The sequence below is a fragment of the Dermatophagoides farinae genome, chromosome 9 (genome assembly GCF_024713945.1).
Source record: "Dermatophagoides farinae isolate YC_2012a chromosome 9, ASM2471394v1, whole genome shotgun sequence".
Taxonomy (NCBI): Eukaryota; Metazoa; Arthropoda; class Arachnida; order Sarcoptiformes; family Pyroglyphidae; genus Dermatophagoides; species Dermatophagoides farinae.
This window is the reverse complement of record NC_134685.1, coordinates 176,052-199,772: the sequence shown is the minus strand read 5'-3', so window position 1 is coordinate 199,772 and position 23,721 is coordinate 176,052. Positions and strand designations below refer to the sequence as shown.

Genomic DNA, 23,721 nt, shown 5'->3' with positions numbered 1-23,721 from the left:
AATAGAAAAATAAAATTTGATGATTTTTATTAAATTTTTCTTTGAAAAAAATTCATCTCTCAAAATGGATAACTAATTGATTGATATTTTCAAGTTGAAGTAATAAAAAATCAAATTACAATAATAATCAAATCAAAAATGAAAATTTAAAAAAATGGTAAAACATCATGAGTATTGAGCAAAAATAATCGATTGTATCGATCGATTAAATCAGTGTGTGTGTATTTGTGAATTGTCGAACATTTTTTATATATCCGTTAAGTTCGAAGTAAAAAAAAAAACGATTCGATCAATAACGAAACGATGATGAACGACTTGGACGATGTGGAGGGGATGACGATGATAAATTCGATGATGATGGTGATGATGAATGATGATGATTATTATTATTGTTAATTTGATTTGTTTGACCATGTTGATGTGTACTGCCATGATGGTGGTGATTATTATGATGAACATAGCCATTGGCTAATGATAATTTTCGATATATACGATCATGATAATGTGCACGGCCAATCGGTGCATAAAGACCCGTCGGTACGACTGAATAATCCAAACATTTCCATATGGTGCTGGCCATTTTTTGTGGAAATATACTGTGGTTGGTTGATATCGTGAATTTCAAATCGTTAAAGGTAGGTAATTATATTGTATTTATATTATATTATATATGTGACAAACCTAAGAAGTCTATGTATCCATTTAAATGTTTTGGGCACAACAAAAAGTTCCTCTTCACGTAATATAGCATCGAATATCAATCCAACAGCATATTCTAATGGCATTACCGGTAATAACCATGGAAAACGTGTTTTTGTCGGAATATCGATACCGGTACCGCTGATACCTAATGGGCAAACCGTTGTCAAACGAATCTGTGAATTTTCATCCAATTCTTCATACAAGCATTTCATGAAACCAACAACAGCATGTTTGCTAGCACTGTAACCGTCAGAAAAAATAAAAGAGGTAAAATCCTTTGCATTGAATCATTTAAAAATAATTAATTTTAATTACCCATAAGCTGTAAAATATGGACTTCCCATAATTCCAGCGGATGAAGCTATGGCCACAATATGACCGGAATTATTCTTTTCCATGGCCGGTAAAAATTGTTTAACAGTCTAGTGATGAAATGAAAAATAATAAGATCAGGTGAGGTAAAGAATGTTTAATTTTTTCCCTTAACTTACCCAAAAATGTGCCATAATATTCACGTCAAATATTTCACGAATTTTTTCAGATTTTAAATTTTTAAATGGTTCACATGGTGCAATACCGGCATTATTGACCAAAATATCAACATCACCAAATTGATTTCGTAATTTTTGAGCTGCTTGTGCAACTTGATTTTCATCACCAACATCAACAACAGACCATGATGTCAATTGTTTGGACGAATTATGATGATAATGGTAATGAATTGAATTGACAATTTCTTCAATCATTTCGGCTGTTTGTTTTACTGTTGTCTACACGTTTTCAATGGTAAGATTCATAATCCAAATTAACGGAATTTGGTCAACAATTTGTGTGTACTGTACCTCATTAATATCCCACAATATGGTAATGGCACCACATTCAGCAAATTTAATTGCCATTTCACGTCCTAAACCTGAACCAGCACCAGTAATCAGTACGACTTTATTTTCAACATTTTTCTTACGACCCGGTCGTATTGCCGCACACAATGGACCAGCCAATGTTTTCATCAACAATATTGTCAATCGTGATATCTGTGTAATCCATAAGAAAATTTTATATAATCGTAATAATATGGTCATTATTGATGGTGGTGTTGGCTGCTGTGATGATAACGATGATGATGATGATGATGATGATGGTATTGGTGGCCCATTAGTCGTACGTAAAGAATTGTCTATCATCTGCATGTAATGTAATGATGATCTGGCGCGTATGATGTCACAAAGAAAAACAATAAAAAGAAAAACAAAACCAAGATGAAGATTTGGATGTGATGAAGATGATTATGTGACAAAATCAATGACGATAATCACTAAAAAATGGTTTATTTATTCAAAAAAACGAATTCAAAAAAATTAATAATTTAAACTACCACAGTAATGATGAATCAACTCGTGTGTGAGTGTATGTGTGTGGTAATAATGATCAAATAATGCGATTTCACCAAATCAAAAATCAAATGAAGAAAAAGAAAAGAAAAATCGTTGGCTATATCGTTGTGTTCAGAAATATATCACTTTTTTTGGTTTGTCCCTGTAAAATGGTGATGATGATGAATTTGAATGAATCGAATTGATTGATTGATTTTCAATTGAAAATCAATCAATCAATTTGGATAAATATTCATGTACCATATGTACACAAAAACACATAATCATCATTATCACCAAATCCCACATATATAAAAATATCCTTAAACAACCAAGCAATAACAAAGATGGACGCAATGACAGTTTTCTTTTCTGGTCGTTGGATCTTCGTCATTTCATTCATTCGTTATCATCAACTACAACCACCAAAAAGAAAAAAACGAAAAACTGTCAACATTTGACAAGCAACCAACACACACACACACAAAAAATCAATAATCAACCAATAAAGACTAATCGAACGAACAAATGGTGGAAAAATGAGCAGCAAAAAGAAAAACAACAACCAGTAGAGATAAAAAGCGAAAATTAGTTGCATTTGATAATTGTTCGACCACTTGTTGTTGTTGTCGTCGTCGTCGTCGTCGTCGTGGTTGGTGTTTAACTGTACATCATAATCTCAACCATTCTCACAGTCACAACATGCTTGCATGCATTGAGTTTATCTGACCATCATTCATGTATCATATCATTCGTCTGACCTCGACAAAGTTAATATAATAGCCATTGGATGGTGCACCATGATGGTGGTAGTGAGTCTATGAAAAAAAAACCAATAATTCCCCTAACCACCCTCTCAATTTTTTTTGGTCAACTAATCAATCATTCAAAAAAAATATCGATTGACAAATAGGAACACATAAATTGATGTTAGGTTTGCATTCCTTATATAGACCAGCATTATGATGATAAAAAATTTTTTTCGAAAAAAAAATTCATCAACATACTCATTGCGAAAAAAATTGCACTCAATTTGACTCATTTTAGAACCAACAATAAATGCAACAAAACAAGTACATTTTTGTTTATTATAAAGACGGATGTTGAATTATTGAATGATTTTTATTTGAAAAAAAACAATCATTATCCGATTCATCAATGTGCAAAAAATGAAATGGGGAAATAAATTTCATGTCCCAATGATGATAAACACTGCATGAAATGAAATGTAAAAAAAATGAACCATTTGGTCATCATTCAATGAATGATTTGTATTATTTAAGATAATGACTATTCTCTTGATTCAATATAATAGCCGATTGACGACAATCACTAAATAGTTCACTGACTTCATCCAATATTTTTGTCGTTATATTCGAATAGTAAACTTTAGCTAATTGTGAACATGGTGATAATAATTGTAGTGCATAACGTAATGTTGTACGTGCACCAATCATTGCCAATTGTAAAAGAGCTGCTTCTTCAATATCCAATGACTCGATTCGAACACGAATTCTTAGAATCTGGTATGGGAAAAAGTTTCAAATGAAAAAATCAATCACAAATCAGCAATAAAAAATAAATTTACCTTAAGAATTTCTTCACGTGTATAGGGAACTGTTTTTATGATGATTGTACGATCAAGAAAATCCAATGGTATTCCATGTGGTGCATAAACATCTTCACTACCACGAATCAGGCAATTACCACGATTTGAAGCCATCACTACTATGGGTGCAATATTCGATTCTAATGCTTTCGATAGGAAAGTAAAACATTCCAAATCAAGCATATGAACCTCGTCGATGAATAGAACGCCGGTTATCAATTCTGCTTGACCACTTTCAATTAATTTGTCTACTTTTTTATTAATTTCATGTCGCAGTTTTTCAGTAATTTCAGTTTTTTTCTGTTTCATCAATTGGCTCATCATCGACAGAACATCGTGGCCACCTTGTGGATGTGCATTTGCGTAATCCAAATCATGTAAAGTAATATCCTGTACGACGGCTTTACGTTTGAAAACATCGCCTTTAGGAAGGGGAACATATTCATCGGCTTCAAGATCAAATTCAGTGGCATATGCATCGGATCGACCGATTCGTTTCAATGAGCCACTATTCACCTCGATGTATATAACATCACCGATTTCAACTTTTTGTTTCTGCAATGATTCATAGATACTTGGATCAAGTTTTAATTGTTTGGTTCCTTTCGTTGCTTTTAATGTTAACAACAGATGATGAATTTGTTTTCCATAACCACCCAATGGATTATCCACTTCGATTGGTGTGATTTCACAAACTTCACCTTCATAAACTTCTTTCGTTTCTTTGATTCGTAAGCCAATGGCACGGCGAAAATTTTCCATCAATATTTCAGTTTTTTTCACTTCAGCCGAATAAACTTCACCGGCTACCATCGGACAAAATGGAATCTGATCACCAAGTTCTTGAGAAATGGCTAATGCTAATGCAGTTTTACCCGTACCCGGTGGTCCAACAAAAAGGATGGCACGACCGGCCATTTTTTTCATTTTAATCAAATCTACAACAACGCCAGCAGCCTAAATCATAAAAAGAATTTTGTTTCGTTGTTAATTGTTCAAATCAGAAAAAAATACTCAAAAAACATACCTTTCGCGCTTGTTGTTGACCAATTAAACCACATGAATCCTGGACAACATTTCCTTCGGCATTCAATCCAAGACCTTTAATATGGCTATGTACCGATATACGTTGTTGTTTATCATTGGTTTTTATATTGTCAACTTTAAACATTTTTGTTGTCTTTTTTTGTTCTGTCAAAAAATTGAATTCTCATGTGTTCGAAACAAGCGTGCACGCAAACACAATGATGATGATTGGACGCGCCGTAAATAGATGATGTTTTGTCACACAATTCGATATATCGAATATATCGATGTTTGTTCATTTCAGCTTTTGCTTGATGAATTGACAAATCAAAACTGTGGCTTAATAAATTTTTTTGCTCGATCCAAAATTTAATTAAATTTTCATCATCATCATCATGTCAATTACAGTGATATTACCGGATAATCATCGTTTACGAATAAAATGTTCGATAAATGATTTACTTTCAGAGGTAAGAATCATTTTTTTTTCATTCAAAGAATTTCTATAATGTACATGTATTGTGTGTGTGTGACGCAATTCCATATAATGTGATGATGATGTCGATTGATATAGCACATGCCTTTCTATCCATATTTGTCTGTCTGGTGTGGTGTTTGATGCTCTTAGGGTTAGCCATTGTATTTGAATGTCAACCCGAATTTTTTTTCTTTCTCTTTTTTCATTTCGATTCAATTGGAATTCCATTCATTCCATAAATTCCAAATTTTTTAGTCCATCTTTTTAGTGTATGCGGCCTAGAATTATTCGGAAAATAACGAATGCTTTTTTATTCAGTGTTGAAATCGCGTTGGATGAACAAGTGAAATAAACAATGTTCAACATTGCCATGGCTACTAATCCTGATCCGAATAATACATTCGGTATAATCGATGTTGTTGCCGTTAATCTCGAATGTTTTGGCCTAATTATCCTTGGATATTTTGCACGTAAATTTCATCTAATCGACCATGGACAAACTGCCGGATTGAATGTATTTCTATCCTATTATGCACTGCCTGCTTTGGTATTCTTGGCCATTTCTTCGATATCGTTATCGGATGTCAATGGAACATTTGTACAGGATATATTTCTATCGAAAACATCAATTTTTCTCACCGTAGCAATCATAACATTTATTTTGTCATATAAATCAATGACACTACCGGCAGCAATGAAACGTTCAGCAATGTTTGCAATGTTCACCACCCAAAGTAATGATTTTGCACTTGGTTATCCAATATTGCAATCACTGTATGGTAACTCGAAAACTTCATTTACCAATTACCTGTATATTTTGGCACCAATTCAGCTTCTCATTTTGAATCCAATTGCATTATTCTTGATTGAAATTAGTCAAATTCTTGATGAACAACATCGACAACAACAATCGAATAGTAATTCTTTATGTTTAAAATACATGTCAACTGTCAAACGAATTGTTCGAAGAATATTCATCAATCCAATTATTTTATCCACATTATTGGGCATTGTGGTCAATGTGGCTACCAATGGTCAAATTCCTAAAGTTTTCGTACCATTTTTACAAAGTTTATCCCAATCTTTTTCACCAATCGCTTTATTTTTGCTTGGTTTAAATATCAACAATGGTAGTACCACAACTCGTCGTCCATTGAAATTATTTTCACAACCATTACTCATAACATTGATATTGGTGGCCATAAAATTGTTTATAATGCCTCTATTGAATCGTACAATTGTTCAACATGTTCCATTGTTATTTGGCCATCATTATCATCATGAATTGTTGAATGAAACATATTCAGAATTTGCATTTCTTTATGGTACATTTCCAGCTGCACCCACAGTCTATATATTGGCCAATATCTATAATGTGGAAACATTAATCATTTCAGCTGGATTAGTCATCTCGACTTTGTTGTCGGCACCAATTATTTTTGTATCAACAAATATGATTCGATTCTCGAAACAAATTCATTATGATCAATTGAATGATGATCTCATGCAAACAATATTCGCTGCCAGTGTTATCAGTCTGTTTGGTTCAATACTTTTGCTGTATAATTTCTATTTAACATTTCGTTTACGATCAATTATACATCGTTGGTCATTTAAATTACTCATTGGTCATATGATGCTTATTATTGGTGGACTTTTATTTCGAGCAAATGACCACTATTCAATCAACATTATGAATGTTGTGGACACATCATCATCAGCAGCGTTTGGTTCGACCATTTCTGTTATACAATACTTTCTTTTTCAAATTGGTTTCTTTACAATGAAATTATCACTCGCATTTCTATCCATAACGCTGGTTTTTCTATATGCTCGTAGTCTTTGTTTTGTAATCAAAATATCACGAATATTCACGATGATAATGTTGATCATTTTACCCGTTTATATTGTCATCATAACATTTACCTATGGACAAACAATGAATGGTGGTGGTGATGATGATTTTCTTATCGATCTTTATTATGGAATCAATACTGGTCATCTAACTATATCGATTATAATGTCATTCCTGACTATTATAACAGCACTTGTATCATTTATATTGATTCATCATTATAAAAATCGTATTGAATATGAAAGACAACAACAGAATGATTTAGAACAATTGCTTGATGATCAAAATGTTGACAATCATCAACAATCTAATTCAATAATGATTAGACCTAGTACATTGGCCAATAATCATCACCATCAATCGTTAGATGTTGAAGATTTATATCAAAACATTGTGGCAAGTCGTACAAGTCTTGCGATTGACAATGGCGATTTCTATAAAGAACGTTGTAATGTTCATTGTCATTCACAATGCACTACAATACAAACGGGTAATGCTGCTGTTACTGTTGAATCATTGGATTCGATTCCCAAGAAAGATTGTAGGGATCGTTTAATAAGATATAAACACCAGATTGAAATGGCAATGGAAGCTTTTGAAGAAAATGATTCTGGCCAATTAGATAATGGTGATTTTCATCAAATACAACAGCACTTATATTTGGTTATGTTATCATTATTGATCGTGGTCATTCATTCCAGTATTGAATTGAATCATTTGATTGCCGATAAACCAAATGGTATTCTTGTCGAGATGAAATTTCTCGATATATTACTTGTATTTAGCCATGGTTTCATAATGTTCATAATATTCGGTTTGGATGCTGAAATCATTTTGGCCAAATTACGTACTATTCGTCGGATGATTTGCTGCGGTTCAGGAAATTCACAAGAAATTTATCTTCCACCTGCCGAAAGTTTAAATGCTGATACACGAGAATTTTGTCGCCGTTTTTGTCGTGATTATCGTGAACAAAGTATTAGTGATATTACATTTCGTCTTTCGAATAATCGTACTGATGATAATGATAATCAATCAAATTGTAAATTATATTTTTGTGGTCGACAATTGGTTGATTGGTTAATGGCCAAAAATTTGGCAACGGAACGTTCTGAAGCGATTGATCGTTGTCATCAACTTTTATATGGTCGTGTAATCGAACATATTACTAGACATCATCATTTTTTCGATAATAGCTATTATTATCGATTTATTGATTAATTGTCATTTAGTTTTTTTTCTTGTTTCGAATGTTAATAAAAAAAATTTTGAATTTTTCAAAGATTCTGGAAAAAGTCTGTACTACCAAAGGATTGGATTCTGGACAATATTCTCTATAGTAAGTTTCATTTGAATATTTTCATTCAATTCATGAACTAATTCATTGTCATTGTAGTCGTAAAAATAAACCATTAGATCTTGGTCTTTCATTACGTTTGGCTAACATTTCATTGAATAGCGAATTGAATCTTGTATTAGATACGTCGCGTCAGAAATCTACCAATATTGATCTAACCATTGTCATTCAATTTGCTGATAAAGCCAGAAAAATGGGTCAATTCAAATCGGATCAAACATTATGGCAAGTGATCAATCAGCTTTTCACTAGTGACGATATTCCCGAATTGAATGATTGTGATCAATACATATTTTCGATTAATTATATGAATAAACAGGTAAAAATTATTTTTTTAAAAATCTTTAGATTTTTTTGATCAAATTATTCATTTCACATAGTTTGATGGTCGTACGGTTCTGGAACAAACACGATTAAAATCACTTGGCCTACAAGGTCGTGTTATTCTACGTTTGAATTGTCGGCCAGCAAGTGAGGTTCGACCTATGCAGAAATATGTAGAAAATATTCAATTTAAAAAGATTGAAAAAGAAATTGTCAAAGTTGAACAGCCAGAACCTATGCAATGTACAATCGAACCAAAGAAAATGAACGAAGTCAAAATAGACGATCCAATTATGCCGGCCGTCGTAGTAGAGCCTAAACCTCCACCTGAAAATAAATCTGAAGAATGTAAAACAGTGGAAAAAGTTTCGAATGTTGAAGAAAAAGTAAAGCTAAATCCACCAGTTGTTATTGAACCAGAAATCCATTTACTTGGTGGAGAAAATGAAGAACTGCTTTATTCATTGGATGAACAGGTACAATTCGTTGAAGAAGATTTACCGGCCGAATTTTTCGAACATACTGCCAATGATCTAAAGCATTTACTCGCCGAACTACGACGACAACGATCGACGAATGAAGTAGAATTGGAAACACAACAATTACGTGCAAATCGTGAACAACAAAAACGTCAGCAATTCAAACAGACTATTCTGCGTATCATTTTCCCTTATGATCGATTGGTTATGCAAGCTGTTTTTAAACCAACTGATTCGATTGAGTTGGTAGCCAATGTAATCGGTAAATATATCCGTCAATCGAACATTGATTTATTTGTAGCACCGCCAAAAACTAAATTGGATCGACAATCAAATCTTTATGATGTAAAATTGGTTCCATGTGGTATTGTCTATTGTACATCCAGTAATGATCAAAAACCATTGATTAGAGATGAATTTCGAAATGTTTTAACAACATTTTCAAATGTTGCCTTTCATGCCAGAAATAAAACGAAAAAAATGTAAAATAAAATAAAAATTATTTTTCATTTCTAAAAAACCATAACAAGTTTTAAATAAATTGAATTAATCGATTGTTGAGTATCGATAGCGAAAGAAAAATCGATACCTACAAGCGTGTATGCTGCGCTTGCCTCATTCAATTCAATGCTGCTGCAGCAAAGCAAGCACACAGCTCTTCCGTTTACATCGTCGTGTTCTTTCTTTTTGGTCTGTGTGTGTGTGTGTGTATTGTATTTGATCACACGTTTACATTTCTCCCGATATTTTGTCTTTTTTTTCTCATTTCCTGTCAATTTTTTCATCGAATTTTCGACAATGGCTGTCGGTAAAAATAAAGGTCTTGCTAAAGGTGGTAAAAAAGGTGTGAAAAAGAAGATTGTCGATCCATTCACCCGTAAAGAATGGTATGATATTAAAGCTCCTGTTGTTTTTGCCAATCGTAATGTCGGTAAAACCCTGGTGAATCGAACACAAGGAACCCGTATCGCTTCTGAAGGTCTTAAAGGTAAAGTTTTTAAAATTTTCTAAGCAAAAAATTTCTAATTAAAATTGAAAAATTCCGAATTAAGGTCGAGTATTCGAAATTTCATTGGCCGATTTGCAAAATGATGAAGTTGCCTATAAAAAATTCCGTTTGGTTTCCGAAGAAGTACAAGGCCGTCAAGTGTTGACTAATTTTCATGGAATGGATTTGACACGAGACAAATTGCGTTCAATGGTAAAAAAATGGCAAACATTAATCGAAACACATGTTGATTGCCGTACAAGCGATGGTTACTTGTTACGATTCTTTTGCATCGGTTTTACTCGTCGTTGGCCACATCAAGTGAAAAAGACCAGTTATGCTCAAACAACAAAAGTACGAGCCATTCGTAAGAAAATGGTTGAAATCATCACATCAAATGTATCATCGGTTGATTTGAAAGATGTCGTATTGAAATTGATTCCTGATTCGATTGCCAAAGACATTGAAAAAGCATGTAATTCGATCTATCCATTGCATGATGTTATGATCCGAAAAGTAAAAGTGATGAAAAAGCCGAAATTCGAATTGAGCAAATTGATGGAAATGCATGGTGAAGGTAAAGGTGCTTCAAGTTCAACGGCCACAGCCGCAACAAAAACCGATGGTGAATCATCGACCAAAGTAGATCGACCCGAAGGTTATGAACCACCCGTACAGCAAACGGTTTAAACATGACTTTTTTTAAAAATGTATTTCAAAATTCGAAATAAACAAAAAAATGAATAAAAACTGATTTTTATTTTAAATTAATTACAACGAAATATAATATGATTTTATAGAAATTTTTTTTTGTTAATGGAACTTCAATTCCAAAGATGACATTGTTCAAAAGAAACAGCAGCAGCAGCATTCGATTTCGTTTCATCAACACATTGGAACACATTATGGAATGTAGAGAATTGACTAAATAAAACATTTACCCTCAATGATTCAGGTAATGGTTCGGTAATCGAAAGTGTTTGATGATTATTTTTATCATCATAGAGAGTTTGCATTGTTTTTGGCTTTACATTTGTACACAATGTCTGAAAAAAAGATTCAAGAAAAAAAGTTATCCAATTATTATAATAAATTGAATAGATAATACCTGTGCGAATGCAACGAAAAATAATTGATCATTAGTGAATGGCAACGATGGTAATCGTGGTGATTGTTCGGGTCGATTCGATTCATATTGTTTATACGCTAACCATGCCATATTTAATGCACCCAAATCAATGTATGTTTGTGATACGGATGTATTGAACTATTTGAAATTCAGAGATATCATTCAAACATTTGTTGTCCAAGAAGATAAATTAATTACAAAGTAAACTTACCTGATTCGATATGGCATTAATCTGTCGGGATAGACATCGTAATCCTCGATTAAGGTCAATGTTTTCAATGAATTGACGATTATTTGATAGTCGACCATCAGGTAGATTATAATAAAGACCATTCAAATCGAATGCTTTCAACATATGACTGGCTACATGAACGCCCAATGATCCGAATTGAATCGCAGATGGTGCCTGTTGATCATAATATGGTAGCTGCAATATACCAGCCGGTATAAATAATTTATTGGCTGCATAATCATATCGAAGATTCACATCATACGCTACCAATGGCCATGAATGGTCATAATTTTTCTTATTCAATAACATTTCCATTTTTTTATGACGAAAATTTATACCTTCAATAATATTATGAAGGAACTTGATTCCGGTGAAAAATTCTGTATAATAACCAGCAAGCTGTGGTTTCAACAAAAATTGTGGATGACCAACGAGAATTTCCATTTGTTTCATTTTCATGTTAATCAATTTTCGTGATTCACCGTCACCATCATTTGTATCGGAATCATACCAGATGAATGAACGATAATTATCCAATATTGTACGTTGAATAGCGTTGACAATATTCAATCTTGCTTCTCCACTACGATTCGTTACAACGTTCAACTGATTATTCACATAAAGTGAAGCCAATGCATGGCCAAAATATTTGGATGTCGTTTGCAGACAGAATCTCCAACGATCTTCATCATTTATATAATTTAATGATGGAAGATTATGATATGCTTGTTGAAAATTATATTGAATTATACGAAATTCTTTCGACAGGTATGGTGCATATGAACTGATCATTTTCCATATAAGATAATCATTCAATCCTTTATTATCCGTTGTCGATATTATATTCGAAATGTTACGAAAATATGAATCGAATGCAAGCAATACGCGTGTATTATCATTCAATCGGGCTTTTTCAAAATATTTCTGCAACAAATTTAACCATTTAATTGATGGGGCATTGATTCTTAATTCACGTATAGAAAATCTTCGTTGAAACGTTTCAGATGGATGAGAAAAATCCAAACGATCGGGCATTATTTCAGCGATACGTTTTTCATAATTAAATGTATTCTCAGCAAATTGACTTGCATCCAATTTGGTTGCACTGAATATTTTGACCGTTTCACTCATAAATTGTTTATATGCATCCACAATGGATTTGTATTCGGGATCAAAATAATAATTACGTGGTAGACCAAGACCGGATGGATAAATCTGAAAATTTACAGAAAAAATTAGATACCAGAACAAAAAAAAAACATGACAAATACCTTTATGATAAATGGTAGCTGTGGATCAAGATCATCGGCACCAACAGTAATGCGGAAAAAAGCATCGACATCATAATAGGTTTGAAGTTTTTCCAAGGCCGAATCCGAATTCCAACTAGGCCCATGCCAATTACCGATAATGTTCCAACCCCCAGCATCGATAATTTCATGTTTAATATAATTGAATGAATTTCGATCAATTTCTTCCAGATTCATACATGAATCATAGAAAAATTTCGTTTTATAAAATGGATCATCATGTGGAATGGTGAGCAGGATACGATCCATATAATGTTTTAAATTACGATAAATTTCTTCTTTGATTTCATCATTGATTGAATATTTGCCATGATAATCATCGAGCTGATGTTTATTAATCCATTGGCCGCAAGCAAATTCATAGAAATTATCGCATGGCTTCTGTTGTTGTTTATTTGTTGTTGTTGGTGTTGACGAAATTTTCTCAGCAATTCGTGCAGCTGTAAAAAGACAATCAGATGAATCACAGATTGGTTCGTCATTGGTGAATGTAACGATCAAAACTTTGATACCGATGATCAATAAGGTAAGGCCAAGAATGAATATGATGAGCAATAAGAAAGCCTGAATCCTTTGATGACGATTATTCATTATTTTGGCAAAATTTGCTTGTAATTTATTTCTATTATTGGTGTTGGCCACAGGTCGTCGTAATTGATCACTATCCATTGTCATTGACATTTTTTTACATTTCATATCATCATCTTGATCTTGAGGATCATTATCCATATCGGTTTCATCATATCGATCAAATGCTAATGAATCATGTTCTTGTGAATCGATATAGTTGTCATCGTCATCATTACCAACACTGATACTCAAATCATCATCACCGGTACGACGACCATTTATTGGCCTTTTTGTCGTTCTGTCCATTCACACAAACACTAAAAAGTTGTCAAATATGTTTTACAGCGTAGTTGTGTTTGTATGTGAAGAAAGAGTCAACTATATCGTCAGATGTTGACAAATAGCAACCTGTTTGCTGATTTTGTGTGGTGATTTTAGAAAAAAAAATCAAAAAAGAAATTTGAAACTATCGTATCGGTTAATCGGTCAAACGACGAATAGAAAAGAAAAACAGTTAATGTGATAAAAATGTCTTTGGTGATTGAACTATTATTTTGAAAACGAAAAACAACAGTTGTCTCAGCAGAAAAAACAAAACTGCTATGAATGAGCTACAGGTAACCAATCAAATCATTGGAAACCAAAACAAAAAGCCATGGTGGCCAACACATAACCGAAATAACCGTTGCTTCCTTTTCTTCTTTTATTCACATTCATGGGACAACCACATCATCAGTGAGAAGAATAAAAGATTGAATTTTGCTTTCTGTCGCCGTTGTTGTTCTACTATTGGTTGACAATAATTTTCTGAGAATGAGAACAACCATTGACAGCGTGTATAAACATCAACCATGGGAGGTAAGAAATGTGAATACCTGCTTCGCGGCTGCTGCTCCTACCTGTAGATTGGGTGCATTTGTTTTGTCAACACCATACACACCTTGTTCTATGCATGTGTGTGCGTGTATGTGTGTGTGTTCGCAACTCAATCAACAGGTAATGAATTTGAGAATGGACAACAATAATGAACAACAATAAAAACAATGATGTGGTCCTATTTTTTGAGACATTTTTTCTTGTCTCCAAAGCTTTATTTATAATTTATGTTTTTTTGTGAAAGTAGACTAACCTTTTTATTGATGGGAATTTGTACCAACAAAAAAAAACAATGAAATTTGATAATGATGATGATGATTATGGTCAATGATCACACAAACACACCGGAGAACGTCTACTACTCGAAATGACAGTCAAAAAAAATGAAATTTATCGAAAATGAATGATTACGTAAACAGTTCCGGTGACCTATCTGGTTTTTCCTGGTGTTGGATGAATCATACACAATCAAAAAAAAAAAGTTTTCTTTTTCATTCATTTATTCAAATACTCGTTGATTTGTGCATTGGCATTTTGTCGTTACCAATCGATGATTTTAGTCGTTTGATATTTTTCCACACGACTCCCACCATCACCACAAAAAATTAGGAATCTAGATAAAAATCACCACTCATTATTTTATCAGTGGAGTTGAGTGTTTGGTATAATCACAGTTGATAGTCATCATCATCTTGGATACCGAGATTTCATGTTGACAACCGACGACAAAAAAAACTATTAAACCATAAACAACCAAAATTAATCGACAGTAATCATTGTTGTTGTTGATATGATTGATAGGTGTTTGTGTTTGGACAACAGGCTAGATTGATGTATGGATCTCATTTATCATTCTTTTTGTCTCTCATTTCGAATGTCGTTGGCATTTATCGTCGCCATCAAAATTGTAATTTTTATTAATAATTGCAATAATTATCCATTAGTAATTATTATCATCAATCAATCAACAACAAAAAGGTCTACAAAGATCACAAAAACAAAATAAACATACATCCTATACACAAAAACACGGGAAATTTTTAAAAAAAACTTGGTAAATTCATGACACGTATGGATGGATCATTTCATCATTTTTCCTGGTTTAATGCAGCAATAAATTCTTCAAGTTTTTCTTGTATCCTTCGAACACGTTCTTCATAAATGACGGTAAATAAAGTCATCATTAATATATATTGGAAACGGAAAATAAAATTCAAAAAAAACAAACAAATAAACTTACTCAATTCTTCGGCCAATGCTACACGTTTGCCTACAAGTAACGTTGATTTTTGTCGATAATCTTGATTGAAATCATCTAGAATTTCTTTCAATTCACGATTTAAACGTTGAATTTCGATATTTGTTGTCTGTTGCCGTAATGCTTTCGATGATGCTTGTAATATATGTCGTACACGATAGAAAAAAACGACATCGTCACAGGAAATCTAAATTATCATGGATCAATTAATCGATTAAAATTGAAATATTAAAAACTTACATCTGAATCCAATTTATACATATGATGTGCATATAATTTTTCACAATTTTCCGCTTTGGACATTAATTTATTTAGGAAATTATATTTATACAATTCGTTCCAAATTGTTTGGATCTACAAGAACCGAATTAGATTCAAAACTGAATTCAAAACGCATTGAAAACTTACATCATCATCGGTAACATCAATTTTATTGGCTCTTAGACGTTTTTTAACCAACAATAAATCTTCAGCATCTAAAACTGGTTTAAGGGTCTTTTTTGCAAAAAATAAACAAAAAATGTAGATTGATGAAGGAACAAAATAAAAACCTACATTTTGATTCTGATTATTCGAAATTAGTACATCCAATTCATTCCTAATGTTAACATTAATTAATTGATCATCTGTTCGATATGACCATGATAACCATCGTTGTATCCAATTGGGTCCAAACAATTCATTCAATCGATTTTCGGCTAAATTGACAAATTATTTCTAATTAATAAATTAATTCAAAATCCTAATAAATGAACTTACTGGAAACGATACGATCATTGATTAGATCTTGCCAATATTTGGCTGATTCTTTCCATTTTTCTTTCGATGATACGATTCGATCTTCGGATGAATTCATTTGAAGAAGTTTCTTAGAGAAAAAAAAAGAGAAACGGTAATGACTACGAACAGAAAAATATCGACTACTTACAATAACATCGGCTGCTTTCCCATCCCATTGATGATGTTCCAATACGGTCTCGGAAACGGCCATTTTTAATCGTTGAAACAGCTGATCATCACTTTCATTATTTTGCGTTTGATCACATGATTTACGTTGATCAACATTTGGTATTAATGTTTTTTGAAATTGTTCCCTTAATACTTGCCATCCAGTTTCCACCGTTTTCGCTGGTAACCAATTATCGATCCAATTTTTTAATTTAATATCAATTAAAACATTAAAATTTTCTACATCAGCTTTTTCGGCACAAGGTAGGTAGATTTCTTCGAAAATAAATCTTTTGAAATTTTCATTCAATCGTTGAAAGAATAATGTTTCCCAATGTAATTCATTATAATGACTAAGTTTGATTATTTGATCTAGGATCTGATTTTTACCGATTTCAAACAGTTCATCCTATACAGAAAAAAATTTAGATCAAGTTACTTGGCATCTGATTACAAAAACTTACCCGATCTAATTCTCGATATTTACTGAAAGTATTTTTCCATTCCGTTTCCAGATTAAATTTTCGTGCTAAACATCATTACAAATTCAAATTAATCCTAATGAATCAATGAATTGGAGAACTTACCTTTATAGAGATCAGCTTGTTGTTCAACGGCAGCTTTGACCATTTTCCAGAAACAATCCGATACGGCAAAACTTAGATTCTGTGTAGTACATTGTGATGTATTCAATATTCCTTGCCTAAATGAAAGAATAAATAGAATTAACATTACTTTTTCATGGATTTAATGCGAAAAAAAATTCTTACTTGCAAAGCCGAGAATTCTTGAAGAAATCTTCTTCATATTCTTTAATCGAATTGATAGAGTCATCTTTACCACCACGACCAGTGACAACGGCAAAATAGCCTAATGCTTTCATCGGAAACAGTTTGCCTTCGAGAATTTTTTTCAATCGTGTTGGATTCGACATATTCTGTTCAGCTAGATCAATTTTAGTCATTACGAATATTGTACGTCGACCTTGTGGATCCATTTGTGATACAAGATCCGTTACAATCGAACGTTCAGCATCGACAGATCCATCTTGAACACATAGTATAATGGCATTAGGATTTCCCATGTAATATTTAGTTATCTCTTCGATTGCTTGCCTAGTATCGGTGGCCATTTCTGTTGTTACCGTACTGATGACACCAGGTAAATCGATGAGCACCATACGTGGAAGACCTGGACCCTCTACGGTTAATGATATAACATCTTTACTCACGGTTTGGCCAGGTTTCACTCGTGCTTTCATTCGTCGTTCAATGGCCGATCTCAAATCGGCCAACTCCGATTCTCGTATTAGATCAAATTCACGATCTTGATCCTTGAATTTAGCTATATGATATGGACCTTCTTTCAACGTTACTTTAACCGGTGATCGTGTCATCATTTCACCAGCACCACGTGGAAATATTCTTGCATGTGCAATCATTTCCAAAACGGATGTTTTGCCCGCACTTTGATCACCAACAACAATAACACGTGGTAGATGATCTTGTGTTTGATAATTTGAATCAAATTCATTCAATTCATCCAGAACATCCGAATAAAGATCGATCAACGTTTTATTGGCTTTCTTCAACTTTTCCGATACATGTGATTTATCCGTTTTGAGCAATAGCGATTGTTTAAGACGTTTGTTTTCATTCTCAAGTCGTTCAATTTCTTTTTGATATTTATTCTTTATGGAAAATGGAAATTATAGCAATCAATCAACAATGTCTGGTGTTAACTTACCTGTATTCGTATCAATTCATTATGTAATTTATCGATTCGTTCTTTTTCACTACTAGATGCTGGTGATGATGAATCCTTTGCAAATGGATTCTTAATGTGATGTGTGTTCGTATCGATTGATGGCGGTGGTAAAATGGTCGTTGAATCACCATTATTATCGTGGCCATCATCGTCTGGATCATACCATGAATTGCCATTGTTAAAGATGGATGATTTAGATGATGACGAATCACTTTCTGATGATAGAAACAAAAGTTCTAGAATGAGAAACGAATTCGTTGATTGTAACTACTTAAATAAAAAATAAAAATGTTCAAACGAATCGTGTTCCACACCTTGTTGTCGTTGTTGTTTTTCTCGAAGCATTTCACGAAATTGTCGTATCGTTGCTTCGGTATTTTCCGCTAAACGATCAAAGAAACGATTTTCGGTAATCAATTTTTGTTTTAAATCCGATAGTGTATCTTTGAAATTGTTTTGTTTCGTTTCATCAGGTATGAGATCTTTTATCCAGGAAAAATCCGGTAAATTTTCTTTCCATTGTTGATATTTCTGTATTGTAAACATAATGATAAAAAAATATAAAAAGTGATGATTATGAGTGAAAAATTAAAAGTTGAATAAACTTCGAACAAACAAACGAACATTATTGGCGTGTAAACCACCACCGACAGCTGATCCAAGAATGATATAGCGAATTTTCAGTACAGAACGTAAGACACCGACTAACGATACGATTGAACGATGTTGTTGTTGTTGCTGTTGAATCAATAGCAATTGATTCCGACGATTATTCGTTGATGATAATAACAAATAATGATAATGACGACGACCTCCTCGAAGGCTAACGTGTAATGACCTTTTTGGAATCATCACCCGTTTCATGCAGAAATTCTTCTTCAAACCCAAAAATCAAATCAATATTTAAACATGCAAGAAAAACGTGGTAAAAACAAACAAAATACAAAATTCACAAGCACTCAATCATTCATAGGAGCAATTATGACTGTTGAAATTTCCGAAATGAATTAGCAACCATGAAAAATTAATATGAAAAACGAATTTCATCAGTCAGTCAGTCAATAAAAATTAATTTTCAGTGTGTTTCATTTGGACTAAATGTGTGTCCTAAACATCAGCGATCCTAATACCATCTATCGTTAACAGTTTGAATTGGAATTACCGGTTTGTTTCGTAAACAGAGAAAACCAGACAAACACAACAGAATCATATATTGGTTCGGTTCTTGCCATCGATTTCTGTTTTTTCTTTGGTCATTGCGAATGAATGGATAAAATAACATAACCCTATGGTCATTATCCTATGCATTTCTGATAAATCTGTCATTTTAGGATTATGTAAGTTGATCAATTCAATGATAATTTGATTACCGTTAATTTTTGTTTGTTAGTCTGTTGTCCGAATTGAAAAAAATTGCCAAATAAAAGCCATGAACTGCCAAGATCTGACAAGAACAACAAAAAAAAATTTTGATCACTGATTGAATGTAATTCGATATGAATCATAATCAATCTGTGCATGTTTGTGTGTAATTTGATCATCACAGATTTCCCATCTTTATCATCGACCATTGAATGATTTGATTCATAATCACCGAAAAAAAAAATTGTCGCAAGATAATTATTAAAAGCAACAATTCATCTATTTGCATATACGATCCTTGTATTTTTTTTTTTTTGCTTCTATAATCATCATATCAAAATCAATCAATTCGTCCACCAATGAACACGAAGACAAAGACGATGGTGATAAGATTGTCACCACACACCATCAACTACCACTAATACTACGATATCAATACTGATGAAAATGAACCACCACCAAAATTACCCACCACCATCAATCAATTTTGATACGATTCGATTTCGTTTTTTGATTTTTCCTGTTGAATTTCACACAAATTTCTGAATCTTAAATAATCGACAGTTTGTCAATCATTCATTGTGTTGTTAGTCACGACGTCATCCTATTTTTTTGGTGACGAAAAAAAAACTTTCACATACCAAAAAAACCAAAACAAATCGAATAGGAATAGGAACTATGTTCGATTAAAGATCAATCGGTCATTTGACTTTCAAATCAAATCTAACATACACCACCCTTCTTCTTCTGAACGCTGGTTCATCAATCAATCAATCGATTATCCTAGGCCATAATTATTGCATTATGCTTTCATCATCATCATCATCATCTGTTTTGCATCGATAATTTATTTCCCAATTTTAGTGGCTGGTTTTTTCCGTCCCCGCTTTGCACCAAATTCCACTATTCATTTTTTTTTTCTTCCGTTCATTTGTTGTGATTGGCATTGAAAATCGGAATTATAATGGCCACCATTTCGACATGGACGTTGTTTTCGTTCCTAATAATGATCATTTTTACCAATAATCATTCATCAATGGTTTTTGGTCAATCCACGAACACTGTGATGAATGGCAGTCTTCAGCCACAGCCGCAGCCGCAATCAAGTTATACACTATCATCGATCGATGATGTTGAAATGTTGACCTATTTCCTTTTATGGAGATATGGATATTTCAATACAATTTCCGATCATCATCAACATCATAATAATCGCGGTAAGTTTCTCAGGATTTTTATTCATTTTTCTGATTATTAATATTTTCTCAAAAATTGAAATTAGGTGATGATCAAAATGATGAGGACGCATTGAGCGAATCAAAATTACGAGAATTTATTGAAAAAATAAAAATCAATCAATTAATACCGAATCAAGGTTTTGGACAATCATCATCATCGAATGTCGATTTGAAAACGAAAATGTGCTCACCATCAACATTGAAAAATTTAATGGCAACAAAACGTTGGTGGCCTGGTAGTCAAGAAAATTCGAAAACAAAACTAATATGTGAAGCTGCAAGTAGCTGTAAGAATGCTAAAAATCTTGTCGATTTAGTTGGTTTGAATTCTGTACGAACACCAACATTAAGTCAATCGATTGCTCGTCTTTGTCCTCTGATGTTATTTCAGATGCATGAAAAAGAATGTGTTGATCAACAGGAAAATCAATTCAAAGCGAAGAATAAACCATCATTAGGTTCCGTATGGGGATTCGGGTTATTATTTGTTACTATTGTTAGTTTCTGTTCAATTGCTGGTGTTGGAATTCTCCCGTTTTTGAGCGAATATTCATATCAAATAATGATTACGATATTGGAAGGATTAGCTGTCGGCAGTCTGGTTGGATCGGCATTATTCCATTTGATACCACAAGCATTCAATCTCATGATACCGGGTAATCATGAATATCTATGGCGTGCTTTAATCATTTTCGGCGGTATTTACATGTTTTTCTGGTCTGAACGTCTAATGAAAATTGTTTCAGAATTTCGTCGTCGTAAAAAATCAAAAGATTTTTCTCTGCCTTCCACAACAAGTCTTGAGAATGATCCACAAAAATTAAGGTAAATTTCTTTGAATCTTTAGCAAAAAAAAATTGACGATTGTTTCACAGGCAAGTTCACGATGATGGTGAACAAAATCATCATCCTCATCATCATCATAAAGCAATGGTAACCATCAATTGTAATCATCATTATCATGGAAGCAATAATCATATTCATGATGGCAACTATAGTATGGATGATGTGGATATCGGTGGTGATGGCCATGACCTTAGCAATTCAAATAAATTATCATTAAAACATGATGGTAATCATCATCAACATTCTCATCATTCACATTCACACAATGTTGGTGGTGAAACGAAAGAAATTGCAACAATCGCATGGATGATAATATTTGGTGATGGTCTACATAATTTTATCGATGGTGTTACGATGGGTGCTGTATTTTCACAAAGCATTCTTGAAGGGATAAGCATATCGGTTGCTGTCATATGTGAAGAATTCCCACATGAATTGGGTGATTTTGCCATATTACTCGGTTCAGGAATGTCGATGCGTAAAGCACTTGGTTATAATTTTCTTTCCGCATGTACATGTTATTTGGGTTTTGTATTTGGTATATTCATTGGTGATCTATCCGATGCAACACCATATGTATTTGCATTAGCTGCTGGTATGTTTCTTTACATTTCACTAGTCGATATGATGGGCGAATTATCGAATAAATTGGAACAAGCTGGTAAACGTGGCCTTACACATACCCTTAGAATGCTTTTATTACAAAATCTAGGCATCATAATCGGTGTAAGCATCATGTTCGTATTGGCAAAATATAGTGATCGTATCAATTTTGAAGGATTGGTTCCGCCCAAAAATTCAGATATTCCATTCACCGAATCATAGACAACAAATTGTGTGTGTGTGTGTTTGTTTGTGTGTTTAGATGCAATTATATTTTTTTCATATTTTTTTTTTATTTTCAAACACGACAAAAACAATAATTAAGTGCCATTTGATAAATTTTTTTAAAAAGAAACTTTTATTAAAAATTAAAATTCGAATGTAAAAAAAGATTTAAATCTCCCTCCAGTGTGTGTTGACACTGAATAGACAAACAGTGTTAAAATAGTTGTCACACACAGTTGCCCTTGTTTTCGATTTTTTGTTTTTGTTCGGATTCGATCGAACGTTGTTTATTTTCTTCCGAATTCACCGTAAAAAATTATTTATGAATCATGTTCATTATCGGTAAGTGTTAATCGAATTTTTTTCTTGGATCAATTGATCGATTGATCGTTTATTATTGAAGCATCAACGATAGGCAGTAAAAGCTATCGGTGTGTGTATGCAACATTGAAAACATTATCCGCATCACGATCACAATGTTTGCTACAATTACGGAAGAATGATATACATGAATCAAGAATCAATGCTAATAAACAGGATGCAATTGAAAAACAACAATCAGCTGTCGTAGAAAGGAAACGTTATTCACCATTTGTGAACACATCGAACACAGCCGAATATGTATTGGCACGAGCCGATGACATACTCAATTGGGGCCGTAAAAATTCTCTATGGCCATTAACTTTTGGACTAGCTTGTTGTGCCGTTGAAATGATGCACATTGCTGCTCCACGTTATGATATGGATCGTTTTGGTGTTGTGTTTCGTGCATCACCACGACAAGCTGATGTTATTCTTGTGGCCGGTACGTTAACGAATAAAATGGCACCAGCGATCCGTCGTATTTATGATCAGATGCTTGAACCAAAATGGGTAATATCGATGGGCAGCTGTGCTAATGGTGGCGGTTATTATCATTATTCATATGCAGTGGTACGTGGATGTGATCGTATCATACCAGTTGATATCTATGTACCTGGTTGTCCACCAACAGCTGAAGCGTTATTTTATGGAATTTTACAATTACAGAAAAAAATTAAACGTCAAAGTTTAGCACAAATGTGGTATCGTAAATAAATAAATATAGATCTTACTTATAAAATAACCACCATGTATCAAAATCAATATAATATCAATCTCTCAATCATCATCATTAGATAGTTCAG

At 33.1% G+C, this 23,721-nt stretch overlaps 8 protein-coding genes across 12 annotated transcripts; 4 read left to right on the top strand and 4 right to left on the bottom strand.

Annotated features, from left to right (window-relative positions):
* Positions 1-10: 10 nt before the first annotated feature.
* LOC124497407 (epidermal retinol dehydrogenase 2-like) lies at positions 11-3,109 on the bottom strand. 2 transcript variants are annotated; one of them, XM_075734003.1, is made up of 7 exons: positions 2,337-3,109; positions 2,078-2,238; positions 1,545-1,908; positions 1,194-1,472; positions 1,018-1,124; positions 682-942; positions 11-596 (listed from the first exon to the last, which is right to left on the bottom strand). In XM_075734003.1, exons 3-7 carry the CDS (start codon positions 1,890-1,892, stop codon positions 290-292), a joined length of 1,302 nt encoding a protein of 433 aa, XP_075590118.1. In that variant the 5' UTR covers positions 1,893-1,908; positions 2,078-2,238; positions 2,337-3,109; the 3' UTR covers positions 11-289. The 2 variants fall into 2 exon arrangements, with proteins under 2 accessions (XP_075590118.1, XP_075590117.1); XM_075734002.1 differs by having other exon boundaries at positions 1,545-2,238.
* Positions 3,110-3,178: 69 nt separating this feature from the next.
* On the bottom strand, positions 3,179-5,059 carry pont (RuvB-like helicase pontin). The gene is made up of 3 exons (XM_047061055.2): positions 4,712-5,059; positions 3,664-4,641; positions 3,179-3,598 (listed from the first exon to the last, which is right to left on the bottom strand). The coding sequence occupies exons 1-3, from the start codon at positions 4,853-4,855 to the stop codon at positions 3,350-3,352; spliced, it is 1,371 nt and encodes a 456-aa protein (XP_046917011.1). The 5' UTR covers positions 4,856-5,059; the 3' UTR covers positions 3,179-3,349.
* Positions 5,060-5,117: 58 nt separating this feature from the next.
* On the top strand, positions 5,118-9,723 carry LOC124497410 (lysosomal cholesterol signaling protein). Its single transcript, XM_075733994.1, has 4 exons — positions 5,118-5,180; positions 5,507-8,203; positions 8,437-8,629; positions 8,781-9,723. The coding sequence occupies exons 2-4, from the start codon at positions 5,544-5,546 to the stop codon at positions 9,687-9,689; spliced, it is 3,762 nt and encodes a 1,253-aa protein (XP_075590109.1). The 5' UTR covers positions 5,118-5,180; positions 5,507-5,543; the 3' UTR covers positions 9,690-9,723.
* Positions 9,724-9,826: 103 nt separating this feature from the next.
* RpS3A (ribosomal protein S3A) lies at positions 9,827-10,973 on the top strand. Its single transcript, XM_047061057.2, has 2 exons — positions 9,827-10,191; positions 10,256-10,973. Exons 1-2 carry the CDS (start codon positions 9,831-9,833, stop codon positions 10,879-10,881), a joined length of 987 nt encoding a protein of 328 aa, XP_046917013.2. The 5' UTR covers positions 9,827-9,830; the 3' UTR covers positions 10,882-10,973.
* On the bottom strand, positions 10,932-14,913 carry LOC124497399 (endothelin-converting enzyme 1). Of its 2 annotated transcripts, none has more exons than XM_075733997.1 (5): positions 14,562-14,913; positions 12,824-13,898; positions 11,532-12,767; positions 11,300-11,458; positions 10,932-11,237 (listed from the first exon to the last, which is right to left on the bottom strand). In XM_075733997.1, exons 2-5 carry the CDS (start codon positions 13,736-13,738, stop codon positions 11,016-11,018), a joined length of 2,532 nt encoding a protein of 843 aa, XP_075590112.1. In that variant the 5' UTR covers positions 13,739-13,898; positions 14,562-14,913; the 3' UTR covers positions 10,932-11,015. The 2 variants fall into 2 exon arrangements, with proteins under 2 accessions (XP_075590112.1, XP_046917007.2); XM_047061051.2 differs by having other exon boundaries at positions 12,824-13,847.
* Positions 14,914-15,194: 281 nt separating this feature from the next.
* Positions 15,195-19,378, bottom strand: Opa1 (Opa1 mitochondrial dynamin like GTPase). Of its 3 annotated transcripts, none has more exons than XM_047061048.2 (13): positions 18,906-19,378; positions 18,596-18,812; positions 18,261-18,517; positions 17,285-18,204; positions 17,102-17,217; positions 16,979-17,043; positions 16,495-16,923; positions 16,326-16,434; positions 16,122-16,264; positions 15,975-16,061; positions 15,807-15,920; positions 15,549-15,753; positions 15,195-15,461 (listed from the first exon to the last, which is right to left on the bottom strand). In XM_047061048.2, the coding sequence occupies exons 1-13, from the start codon at positions 19,143-19,145 to the stop codon at positions 15,397-15,399; spliced, it is 2,967 nt and encodes a 988-aa protein (XP_046917004.2). In that variant the 5' UTR covers positions 19,146-19,378; the 3' UTR covers positions 15,195-15,396. The 3 variants fall into 3 exon arrangements, with proteins under 3 accessions (XP_046917004.2, XP_046917006.2, XP_075590111.1); XM_047061050.2 differs by having other exon boundaries at positions 18,261-18,496; positions 18,906-19,372; XM_075733996.1 differs by lacking the exon at positions 18,596-18,812 and having other exon boundaries at positions 18,261-18,319; positions 19,004-19,350.
* Positions 19,379-19,474: 96 nt separating this feature from the next.
* On the top strand, positions 19,475-22,720 carry LOC124497400 (metal cation symporter ZIP14). The gene is made up of 4 exons (XM_047061052.2): positions 19,475-19,618; positions 19,672-20,860; positions 20,926-21,706; positions 21,757-22,720. The coding sequence occupies exons 2-4, from the start codon at positions 20,608-20,610 to the stop codon at positions 22,550-22,552; spliced, it is 1,830 nt and encodes a 609-aa protein (XP_046917008.2). The 5' UTR covers positions 19,475-19,618; positions 19,672-20,607; the 3' UTR covers positions 22,553-22,720.
* A 41-nt stretch (positions 22,721-22,761) lies between these two features.
* LOC124497408 (NADH-quinone oxidoreductase subunit B) lies at positions 22,762-23,657 on the top strand. The gene is made up of 2 exons (XM_047061059.2): positions 22,762-22,897; positions 22,959-23,657. Exons 1-2 carry the CDS (start codon positions 22,885-22,887, stop codon positions 23,630-23,632), a joined length of 687 nt encoding a protein of 228 aa, XP_046917015.2. The 5' UTR covers positions 22,762-22,884; the 3' UTR covers positions 23,633-23,657.
* Positions 23,658-23,721: the final 64 nt, after the last annotated feature.